A 12616-nucleotide genomic window follows, 5' to 3' on the forward strand; every position below is an offset into this window, starting at 1 on the left:
CTTTTAATAAGAAATAGGCTAGCTGCTATTTTTGTTATGCTTGTAATAATTCTAACTGTATTGTATATGGTGATGTGTCTTGCTTGTTTTATCACTGCAAAGTTTTGTTATTCTCTAATACTGTTTGAGCAATAAATATATGTATTTGTGGTTTCATTTTGTGTTATCTAGCTGGAGGGGCACTTCAGCGACCACAATCCCTAAATTAATTTTTGAAGCTCCAAACAGCTGAAATGCACACCTCAGTTGCTGAGTGGGGCCCATCCATACAGCTGCTGTTTTCTCTCTTGGTCAGGTGAGTCTCAGACACACGTGTTCAGGTAAGAGAAATAAACTAGTCAGATAAAGCGGGAATGGTTCTTTTATCTCAGGTGGGGGCAGTATTTTTTTTTAAACTACTACTGCAGGAGTGTGGCACTTCTCTTAGCCCAAGGGCTGAATTCTGTTTCGGAGAAACTCTTGGGGTCCACAATCCAGTGGTGGGTGGAGCTGAATGCAAAAGGGGAGGGGCCAAAAAGACCAGCATGTTTTAGTTACCGGCAGTATGAGCTGTAAGCTAAGTCTTAGGAGAGACATTTCAAGCTTTTAGCATGGAGGTGGGGGGACTGCACAAAAGCTGTGAAACAACCAAACGACCGGTGATTAGAGGAAAGAGGTGGGGGTGTGGCAATGTGAGGGAGCCCCAGGGGCTGGAGTGAGACCCCAAGTGGGTCAGATTTGGCCCACAGTCCTGAGGTTCTACACCCCACCAACCCCTCCCCCAGAACCCACCGAGGTCTGTCCCCCTGCCCCCGTGATGTCCGCAACCCCCCATATTTTGCAGTCAAACAAGACTCACGGGGAGCGCTCATCTTGTTTTAAAGAAAAATCGCCAGGGGTTTTGCCACCGCCACCTTGGCAAATCAGGTGGCGGCTGAGGTGGGGGTGGCAGCCCCCCCCCAATAGGCCAAGGGCGTCAGATGTGGGCCACGGGTGATGTGTTGCCTACCCCTGATTGAATAAAGCATTTTAAAAATAAATGAAACAGGTTGGGGGGCAACTACATTATCGAGGGGCTGCTGTCCGGAGGATCAAGTGTCCCCCCGACATAGGGAGGGGCCATCACTCCATGTTAATGCCACGTGCTTTGTGTGCGGGACGCCCAAGAATCAGTTTCCAGTTAAAACTTGTAAAGAAACAAGAGTAGGAAAGATCGGCCTCAGTCTGATCAGGCCAGCAGACTGGGCAATTCTGGGCAGGGTCGATGGTTTTATACTCGACTCACTGTAAGTCAGGCAGCTTTCTCTGTTGATATATACTAGGAGACGGTTTGATAGATGTTGCCAAGTCAGCCATCCTTGCTGTTCCCCTTTGTAGCGTGTTTCCCTCCCTCTTCCTCTAGCCCCTGCTTACCCTCCTCCTCCCCCTCCTCCACCCCCCCCCCGGCTGATTCCCCGCCCCAGCCCATGGCCTCCTCCGAATGTGATGCGGTCCAAAGGCATGGGGCAAAACTACAAAGCAAAATTAAATGGGGCCTCTCCAGGGCCAAGCCATTATCAGAAGATACCAGCCCAGCAAAGGCGCTGTTTGTACAACCTCTGACCTTGTGCCCTCACTTGCGTTAGCGGGCAAATATTTGCCTGAGCCCGAACAAAGTTAGCATTTCTAAAGAGCCTTCGAAAAAAAGTACAGAGCCCTTCTGTTGCTGTTTTCCCTGCTCCACTCCTTGACCTTGGTTGGTTCAGCAAAGCAGAGAGATCCACCATCCAGTCTACATACTCACTGCTTTCCGGGAGGTGAGAAGATGAAGCACCTCACTTGTCTCCTCCTGTTCTTTGCTTCAGAAATGTGGAGTTTCGACTTTCTCGTGGAGGAAAACCTAGAGGTAAGCGTCCATCTAGGTGTCGGTAACGTCAGCTGAACTGCGAACAGGCTAAGAATGGGGTGCCGTAGTTCTCCTCCTCTTCTTTTCTGGGAACTTTGATCAGCGTCCTTGCTTTAATTCAACTTTAACAGTTTCGTCAGTGGGTTACTCAACTAACAGCACCGTCCTATACATGTCTACTCAGAAGTAAGCCCCACCCAGTTCAAGGGGACATACACCAAAATAACTGTGTATAGTATGGCAGCCTAAAGCTTTAGTTATTTAGTTAGTGGCCAATTTTACTTGCTTTGAGGAAATCTTAATTTGATAGGACCAAGGCAACCTTAATTATTTACTACTCATATCTATCCTACCTGTATTCCAAGGAGCTGACGGCAGCATATATGATTCCCCCACCCCATTTTATACTCACAACCCTGTGAGGTAGGCCAGGCTGAGAAAACAGACTGGCCCAAGGTCACCCAATGAGCTTCTTGGCTTGAGGTGAAGATTCACCCCCGGATCACTTCAGTTTAGGTCTGATACTACCCTTTCCAGCACAGTGTGTTCTTTTGATTATTTTGGTCCTGGTGAGATGCTGTAAATGGGAACGAAATGGAAATAATCTTAAAACAATGTGTTTTGGATTGTTGTTGTTGTCTGACCCATCCTCCAAGGATCTCAGAGTAATAAACAGGGCTCCCACATTTTTTATCCTCACAACAGCCCTGTGAGGTCGGTTAGGCTGAGCAATGATGGGCCAAGATCACCTCATGGCTGAGTGGACATACTGCAATACTCTAACCACTACACCATGCTGTCTCACAAATGAAGTTAAATCAAGTCATGTTAAATGGTTGTTTATCTCAGGCTTCTTTCAGTCTCTCTCTTTAAAAAAGCCTACCGGTTTTGAGGTCTTGGTAACATGCCAGTTGATTTACATGTAACTAATTACATTATTAGTAGCCACCCCAGTATTGTCCCACTCTGGGGGCCAGAGATGTTAGTATGGGAAGTAACCACGGCTCTGCTCCTGTGGTTCTTCAAATGTTACAAAAAATTCTCCCCCCCCACACACACACAGTCACCAGCTGCCCCCACAACCTGAACTTTCTATTCTTGCTCTGTATTTTCATCTGCAGGTAGTCACGTACAGGGCAGTTGTGACAAAATAATGTCTGTCCAATTCATAACATCTCAACTATTTCTGAAAATCAAGGGCTATCCTCTGTTCCCCTTCTGTTAACCTGTTGTTATGGGATGGGGCCATAGCTCTGTGGGAAAAGCACCTGCTTTGCATGCAAAGGTCCCAGGTTCGATCCCTGGCATCTCCAGGTAGGGCTGGAAAAACTCCTGCCTGAAACCCTGGAGAGCCTTTGTTACCAACCAGTGTCAACAATACTGGGCTACATAGACCGACGGTCTGACTCGGTATAAGGCAGCTTCTGATGTTGTTTCCTTTTCAAAGTCCTGTGCGCTCAGCTCCTTCTCTCGAAGAACATTTGGCAAGACTTTGCTAATGGGGTGAGGTAGATTTGCGGGGGTTGGTGGGGGTTGCATGTGGCATCCCAGGACAACAGCCTCTGATTCTTGATAGTGTTGTTGTCAGGCTGAATGTTTTGCAGACCCATCTGTAATAGGAGAACATCAGAGGAGCCCTGCTGGATCAGAGCACAGGCCTATCTCGTCCAGAGCCCTGCTTCCCGTAGTGGCGTGCCCACTGCAAATGGGAAGCTCACAAGAAGGACCGGAGCGCAACAGCACCCTCCCGTTCATGTTCCTAAGCAACTGGCATTAACAGGCGTATTGCCTCTGATCCTGAGATAACACATCGTCCTCATGATAAGCTGTATCCTCCATCAATTTCCCTATTTCCCTTTTAAAGCTATTTATGTAGGTGGCCATGGCCACATTCTGTGCTAGCAAATTGCATGGTTTAACTATGCGCTGACTCAAGACGTCCTTCCATTTATCTGTCCTGAATCTCCTGCCATTCTGCTTCATTGGATCTAGCATTATAAGAGAGGGAGAATAATGTCTCTCTATATACTTTTTCCATACCATGCATAATTTTATAATCCTCTTCTATCATTTCTCCCCTTGCTGCCCCCTTTTTTCCCCAACTAACACCGCCCTCCCCCAGTGTTGTCACCTTTCTTCGTAGGGGAACTGGTTCAACCCCCTGAACATCTTGGTTGTCCCTTTCTGCACCTTTTCCAGCTCTGCAATATACGTCTTATGATGCACCGACCAAAACCAAACGATGTGTGGAGGACACAGTATTCCACGTGTGGTTGTACCCTAGTTTTGTTTAAGGGATTACAGTATCGGAGTGACAAACAGCCATTATTTGTACATCATGCACAAAGCGAGCTGCTCTAGTCTAGTCAACTTGGGTTGCTCACAATGTTAGTTTGGCCATCTTTTGCTTCTGCATGGCAAAGTCCCAGATAATGCTTCTGAAAGTACGTTTGCCCTGCTTCCCTGATCTCCTTGGTGGCTCTCCTTACAGGATCTGGAAGAGTTGTTTGATTGGGAAGTGAACGGATTCCTTTTGAGATCCAGTCCGCGAAATGGCAGATACCAGGTACGGTAGCTTATTTGTTGGTCTGGCAATACACAGAAGGGGAACTGTGTGACAAGCAAGAAACAGAGGGTAAAATACCCACGTTACAAAACAAATAATTTACCTTGGCTATAGCTGAAATGCTGAAAGGGGACCTGTACCTCCCATTGTGAGTAGCTCTTGTATCCAGGGTGGCTTTACTACACTTAGTTCCCACTGTTTGTCAGGAGCGCACTTGCTGCCTTCTGAAATCTTCAAGTAACCAGAATCAACATGCAGACAAAAGGGCTCTTTTCCAAGGCTTTATTTCCATTCAACCTAATGATGCTTACAGATGCTAATTACCTGAGCCTAAGAGGGAAACTTAGGAGAGCTGCCTACCAAGGGGTTCTAGCCTTAGGGAATCAGTTGGTCTCTGTTTGGAGGGAAAGGGTGGGAAGCCTCTGAACTTAAGGGCTAGGAGGAGAGAGTCCACCCCTTTCCCATGGGGCATCAGGGCACAGCTGTTGTCGTCGCACCAAGCGGGCTGAATGCCTCCTCTCGGTGCCCACCATCTCCCACGTGTCTCTGCACTGGCACCTCGCATCCAGAAGCTCCAGTTGTCCCTCCCTCTCCCTTCCAGGGTCACTGTCACTCTCAGGAATGTGAGCAGGGAGGGGCTCTCCCTCCGGCTGAGCCTCTGAACAGCGTGCGGGTTCCTCTCTCATGGTTTCTATCTCTTCCTCAGAATCGGAACTGCTTTGGGGCTCTATGGGCTCCAATCCAACCCTGACACTGTTTTTCCATGGAACTCAAGGCAGCAAGCATTTCCTATGATTTTCCATCCAAACAGTGACCCCATCCAGTTCTGCTTAGCTTCAGCATGGCTAGTGCATCATGTACAACAACGGTGGAGAACCTCAGGCCTGGTGGCCAAATTTGGCCCTCCTGGGGTCCCAATCTCGCTGTCTGGGGTTCCCCAGCAGGCCACACCCCCTTCTTAAAAGGAGAGGGAGGAGGCAATGAGAAAGGGGTCCCTAGAGAGCTGCTGCCACTCAGAGTAAACCAACCTTCTGCAAGCTGACGCCTTCTAGATGTGTTGGACTGCAGAGCCCATCTGCCCCATACCATGCTGGCTGATGATGGGAGCTGTAGCCCCAAACTTCAGGAGGGTTGGGGAAAGCCGGAGTTGACAATACTGAGCTAGATGGACTGGGGATGTGCGAATCAGCCAAGTTTGAGCTCGCCGAAGTTCTCTGAATTCCGTCTCGAAGCTCGTTCTGACTTGAGTCTGTGTCATATTGCGAGCTTTGTTTTTTATTTTTGCATGAAAATCCATGCATCTCTCTGTGTGTATTTTTCCGAATGTATGCATCAGTTGTGCACATCTCTGAAAGGTATGCATTCTTTTCCCATTGACTAAAGCGTGTTTGTCAATGGGAATGAGTACTTTTCAAAAGTACACATTTTTTCATGCACATTTTTCAAATGTATGCACACTGTCAAACGTATTTTTGGGGTTTATGCACATCACATTGCAAGCTTGGAAATGTATAGACTTCGACCATAGATTGTGTCTGAGTCTATGTTTGGCATGGAAGGCATGAACTTTTGATCATAAATCCTGATCAAAACCAAACTGAAATGAATTTCTCATACATCCCTAAGGTAGACCAATAATCTTGCTTAATGAACAGACCAATTATTAGATGAGTTATTAGACCTATTATTATTATTATTAGACCAATTAATGAACCTATTATTATTGGACCAGTTAATAGACCTATTATTATTAGACCAATTATTATTAGACCAATAATCTTGCTTAAATTCATTAAGCAATAATCTTGTTTAATTATCCCTAAAATAGACCAACAATCTTGCTTGGTGTGAGGTAGCTATGTCCACATCCAGTCCATTGTCTTTAATCCAAGGTCTTCTGAGCGTCCTTTCTCAATTCCTTGTTATTATTTTTCTCTAGAGAAGCATACCCAATGATGATGACTCCGGAGAATCGGTGAGCTTTCCTGTTGCTTGTTCTTCTTTCTCTTCTACAAGTTGATTCCCGCCCCCCCCCCCCCCCGGTTAACCATTAGCTGGAGATCAATCCCACCATTTGCTTAGGGGTTTCTGCCCGCCCCCTGTTGAAGTAACAGGATATTAACCAGCTGGGGATTTTAAAGGGTTGCCTTCTATTGCGTAACATTGTCACAAAGCGCTGGAATGGAAATTGACAACTGGTCTCGACCAGGGGAAAATAAGCAGATAGCACAAGGGCGATCCTGTTTTTATTGTCAGGCTTCAAGAGATTAACCCATTCACTTAGACAAAGGCATGGAGGTCCCAAAAATTCAGTCTTGGCCCTCAGGAGTTTCTCTACAGGCTGCCAGCATAGCCTTCCCACACACACATCACAAGGAATGATGTGTGCCCCTCATTCTCTGGCAGCCAGGAGAACCTTCTAGCAGCTTCAGCTGGCTTAACTGGCAGTGGTGACTCTTCCTGAAGAACGTGGACCTGACTTCACTTATGCACTCTGGCCATATCCAGGCTAGACTGCTGTAATGCTCTTTATGTAGAGCTGCCTTTAAAGGCAGCTTGGAAATTTCAATTGGTACAACATGCAGTTGCCAGGATGCTTGTAGGGCCAGACGTTCTGATCCTATTATATCAATACTGTCCCATTGGCATATTTGTTTCTGGGCACAGTTGAAAATGTTGGTTTTGACCTTTAAGGGCCCAATCCTATGCATGTTTAGACAGAAAAAAGTCCTACAACTCCCAGCATCCCCCAATCAGCTGTAGGACTTTTTTGTGTCTAGATATGCATAATATGGGGCCCTAATTCCCTTACTAGTTTGGGACCAGGTTACCTGAAAGACCACTGGGACCTATATCAAGGCTGGACAAGTTCTGAAGGGGCTGCATTGCTCCCCCCAAAAAACCCCACTGGAGGCCACACCCCTCTCTTGCCACTTCCAGGAGACTTCCAGGAGCACGATTCTGCTTGTCAACAAGGTACACGCTTCCCATGAAGCTTGTTTTCTTCCAAAATCACCACTTTTTTTGCAGCAGCTGCTGCTGCTGCTGCAACAAATTCAGCAGCAACAGCAACAGAAGAAGGGGGCACAAAAATGGCTGTGGGGCGCACATGTGGCCCATGGGCATTGTGTTGCACACCTCTGGCCTATATGAACCTGTCTGTGGAAGCCCTACCATTCAGAGCCATCTGACCGGTAGGTACCAGGGACAGCAGACTGGATCCAGACTTAAGTTAGTTGAACATAGTTCCCATTGAAATCAATGGGAGTTAAGTCATGACTAACTTGTCCAATTGACTTCAGTGGGGCCTAAGTTCCACTAGCTTAGCCTAGATCCATCATGGAGCCTTTTCCATTGTGGCCCCACCCTTTTTGAATCCCCTCCCCCAGGGAATACATACAGCCACTTGGTTGGCAATTTTTAATGAGACCTTAAGACTTTTCTGTTTAGTTTAGGTTGTACTGAATTCTGCTGATTTGCTATATTTCATGAACAGAGGGAGAAAATGAATGAGCACTTGTCAGTGTGTTCGATCAGTTCAAATGCTTCCACAAGGCTGCTTCTCTCATGCCTCATGTCCAAATAATAATTTTTAAAAAGGTTAAGTACAGGGTCCCATATTGGAGGAAGCTGAAAACTGAATTTATGAAAAAGCACAATTAATTGCAAGAAGGTTATTCTATTGAACCCTGTCAGTGTGCACTGTGCTTCACAGAGGAGCAGACAGATCCCTGCCCCAGGGAGCTTACAATTAAAATTCAGGACATTGATAGTTCATTTTCAATTTTTGGCTGTAATTTCCTCTTTTTTGCCTTCTTTTCTGGTCATCGAGTAGTCTTAGATTTCAGTACTATTAAACAAGAAACTGTTCCTTGAACTAAGGAATGGGCAGCAACCTTGATAGATAAACAATAGCTTATGGTTACAATGTATATTACTCCCCTTGTGGAGGAACACTAGGCTCCTGGGGAGGGCAGTGGAGGGGCTGTGGGGAGGGCAGCTTGAGGGGCTGTGGATCTCTAATTCCACACTTGGACACCTCCCCAGGGCCACAGCCTGTGGGGCCAAAAATGGGGCATTCTGAGGCATGACAAGGGCAGATCAGCTCAGGCTTTGGATGCACTGAATCCAAAGCCCTGTTTGTTCCCCTAGCCTTCCTCCCACGCAGAACTGCTGAAAAAGAATGCACGTATTAATTGACTGAAATTCCAACAAGTACAATAACTCCAGCAAACACAGGGATAACACTCTCGCTAGATTGCTCAGGTTCCACCAGCAGACATAGAAGCTCTAGCAAATACAGGGATAAAACAATCCACAACGGGTTGCAATTTCTGCCCAGTTGAGCCGGGGGAAATTAAAAAAGGCCAAATGAGAGAAGGATGGGAGACCTGCCCCCCCTCCTTCCTCCGGCCGCCACCGTTGCTGGTGCCTTCTGAAGTAGCCAGCATGAGCCTGCAGGTTTCTCAGCCATGGAAGCTCCCGCCACCGCCACCTACGGATCGTTCTATTAGTAGTCGAGACCCATGCAAGAGGTACGACATGGAAAATGGGAGTGAGCAGCTGGGGAGAATTCCTCCAGAGTCCCTGCTTCTGCATTTACTCTGGGGAGGAGAGGGTTATAAGAGCCCCTGGCCAGCACTGGGAGAGTGAGCCAAGGGGCAGAGCCAAGTCCTGATGGTGCTTCAGCCCTCGCTCAGTTCAAAATACCGCCCCCGTTAAGAAGGGGTTGCTAATCGACGGTGCTTCCTTCCCAATTAGTGTGAGCACGGCATATCTGAGGTGTTTTACAAATATAGGCTCAGGCAGCGATTCAGTCCCGGGAAACATCAGCATCCATTATTCTTTATGTTTATTCTCTATTGAACCCTGTCAGTGTGCACTGTGCTTCACAGAGGAGCAGACAGATCCCTGCCCCAGGGAGCTTACAATTAAAATTCAGGACAGGCAACAGAGAGGGTGGGGGAGGAAGATGGAGGCATGGGTAAATAAGGGAAAGAATGCGTGCCCAGTTCAGTTGTGTGTACTTAGCCTTAGTTTCTGTAGGAGATGAGTGCAGCGCCAACAGACTTCCTGGAAAAAGTAAGCTTTGAGGAAGGATTTAAAGGCGGGAAGACAGCTGCTCTAGGAGGAGGGTGGCCCCATGTCCTGTGTTACAGAAAATCGCCCTCTGTTTGACAGGCTGTCTAGTCCAAGTCCAGTTTAAAGACAAAGAACCCTAAGAAGGGGGAGCAGGCCAGAGTTTGGACGTTGCCAGTAGAGGATGGCAGCTGATTTCGGTGGGGCTGTGCACCCATTCTGGGTTTCAATCAGAGCCAGCCAGAACTCTAAAGGAGTAGGGATGTACGAAAGTCACTTACCTTTTCGAAGGGTGACATTCGCGGTGGGGGGGAGGCGCTCTGTCCCTCCTCCCAAAATTCTCTCCAGCCTGCCCCACTCTGCGGAGATTCTGTGGAGCCACCGGCCGGGGCCACCCGCAGCCGGACATCTGGCCACTGGGCAGCCTGCAGGGATGCAAATGGCAGCTGCCATAGCTGCTGCCATTTGTGTCCCTGTATTTTGTTGTGATAGGCTATGTAAATATTTACGTAGGCTATTACGGCAAAAAAAAAAAAAAAGGAACGCAAATGGCATAGTGGCTGCCATTTGTCCCCCCCCCTTTTTTTTGCCATAGTAGCCTACGTAAATATTTATGTAGGCTACAACGGCAAAAAAAAGGGAACGCAAATGGCGGCTTCCGTAGCTGCCGCCATTTGCGTTCCCTTAGTTAAGCTGTGATAGTTGTTTATTCGTTCAGTCGCTTCCGACTCTTTGTGACTTCATGGACCAACCCACGCCAGAGCTTCCTGTCGGCTGTCGCCACCCCCAGCTCCCCCAAGGTCAAGTCCGTCACCTCCAGAATATCATCCATCCATCTTGCCGTTAGTCGGCCCCTCTTCCTTTGGCCTTCCACTTTCCCTAGCATCAGCATCTTCTCCAGGGTATCCTGTCTTCTCATTATGTGGCCAGAGTACTTCAGTTTTGCCTTTAATATCCTTCCCTCAAGTGAGCAGTCTGGCTTGATTTCCTGGAGTATGGACTGGTTTGATCTTTTCGCAGTCCAAGGCACTCTCAGAATTTTCCTCCAGCACCACAGTTCAAAAGCATCTATCTTCCTTCGCTCAGCCTTCCTTATGGTCCAGCTCTTGCAGCCATAGGTTACTACGGGGAATACCATTGCTTTAACTATGTGGACCTTTGTTGTGAGTGTGATGTCTCTGCTCTTCACTATTTTATCAAGATTTGTCATTGCTGTCCTCCCAAGAAGTAAACGTCTTCTGATTTCCTGGCTGCAGTCAGCGTCCGCAGTAATCTTTGCGCCTAGAAAGACAAAGTCTGTCACTGCCTCCACGTTTTCTCCCTCTATTTGCCAGTTATCAATCAAGCTGGTTGCTATAATGTTGGTTTTTTTGAGGTTTAACTACAACCCAGCTTTTGCACTTTCTTCTTTCACCTTCGTCATCAGGTTCTTCAGCTCCTCCTCGCTTTCAGCCATCAAAGTGGTATCATCTGCATATCGGAGATTGTTAATGTTTCTTCCAGCAATTTTAACTCCAGCCTTGGCTTCATCAAGCCCAGCACACCGCATGATGTGTTCTGCGTACAGGTTGAATAGGTAGGGTGAGAGTATACAACCCTGCCGTACTCTTTTCCCAATCTTAAACCAGTCCGTTGATCCATGGTCTGTTCTTACCGTTGCTACTTGGTTGTTATACAGATTCCTCAGGAGGCAGACAAGATGACTTGGTATCCCCATCCCACCCAGAACTTGCCACAATTTGTTATGATCCACACAGTCAAAGGCTTTAGAATAGTCAATAAAACAGAAATAGATGTTTTTCTGAAACTCCCTGGCTTTCTCCATTATCCAGCGGATATTGGCAATTTGGTCTCTAGTTCCTCTGCCTTTTCGAAACCCAGCTTGTACATCTGGCAATTCTCGTTCCATGAATTGCTGGTGTCTACCTTGCAAGATCTTGAGCATTACCTTACTGGCATGTGAAATAAGTGCCACTGTTCGATAGTTTGAACATTCTTTGGTGCTTCCCTTTTTTGGTATGGGGATATAAGTTGATTTTTTCCAATCTGTTGGCCATTCTTGTGTTTTCCAAATTTGCTGGCATATGGCATGCATCACCTTGACAGCATCATCTTGCAAGATTTTAAACAGTTCAGCTGGGATACCGTCGTCTCCTGCTGCCTTGTTATTAGCAATGCTTCTTAAAGCCCATTCAACCTCACTCTTCAGGATGTCTGGCTCCAGGTCACTGACCACACCGTCAAATCTATCCCCGATATTATTATCCTTTCTATACAGATCTTCCGTATATTCTTGCCACCTTTTCTTGATCTCTTCTGCTTCTGTTAGGTCCTTGCCATCTTTGTTTTTGATGATACCCATTTTTGCCTGGAATTTACCTCCAATGTTTCTAATTTTCTGGAAGGGGTCTCTTGTCCTTTCTATTCTATTATCTTTTTCCACTTCCGCGCATTGCTTGTTTAAAAATAATTCCTTATCTCTTCTGGCTAACCTCTGGAATTTTGCATTTAATTGGGCACTGCCCCTGTCACTGTTGCCTTCTGCTTTCCTTCTTTCTTGGGCTGCTTCCAGTGTCTCAGCAGACAGCCATCTTGCCTTCTTGGTTTTCTTTTTCTTTGGGACGTTTTTTGTTGCCGCCTCCTGAACAATGTTGCGAACTTCTGTCCATAGTTCTTCCGGGACCCTATCTACTAAATCTAGTCCCTTAAATCTATTCTTCACCTCCACTGCATATTCATTAGGAATATTAGTGAGCTCATATCTAACTGATCTGTGGGTCTTCCCTATTCTCGTTAGTCTGATTCTAAATTGTGCAATAAGAAGTTCATGATCTGAACTACAATCAGCTCCAGGTCTTGTTTTTACCGACTGCATAGATGTCCACCACCTTTGGCTACAAAGGATGCAGTCAATCTGATTTTGGTGTCGACTGTCTGGTGAAGTCCATGTATGAAGTCGTCTCTGTTGGAAGAGAGCGTTTGTTATGCACAGTGAGTTGTCTTGGCAAAATTCTATCAGCCTGTGTCCTGCTTCATTTTGTTCTCCCAGACCATGCTTGCCTGTAATTCCAGGTGTCATTTGACTACCCACCTTAGCATTCCAGTCT

The 12616-nt window shown here is 46.8% G+C and overlaps 1 protein-coding gene across 2 annotated transcripts in view; it reads left to right on the forward strand.

The window, feature by feature from the left end:
• Positions 1 to 1621: 1621 nt before the first annotated feature.
• Positions 1622 to 12616, forward strand: part of ITIH2 (inter-alpha-trypsin inhibitor heavy chain 2) — a 53351-nt gene continuing 42356 nt past the window's right edge. For both annotated transcript variants that reach the window (XM_084809075.1, XM_084809077.1), the window contains exons 1-3: positions 1622 to 1864; positions 4356 to 4430; positions 6370 to 6405. In XM_084809075.1, the coding sequence (XP_084665201.1) occupies positions 1784 to 1864; positions 4356 to 4430; positions 6370 to 6405 (192 nt within the window). In that variant the 5' untranslated portion in view covers positions 1622 to 1783. The remainder of the gene's footprint in view (positions 1865 to 4355; positions 4431 to 6369; positions 6406 to 12616) is intronic.

Source organism: Heloderma suspectum, chromosome 7 (assembly GCF_057233095.1).
Source record: "Heloderma suspectum isolate Gila_16-S chromosome 7, 16-S_ref, whole genome shotgun sequence".
NCBI classification, from domain to species: domain Eukaryota; kingdom Metazoa; phylum Chordata; class Lepidosauria; order Squamata; family Helodermatidae; genus Heloderma; species Heloderma suspectum.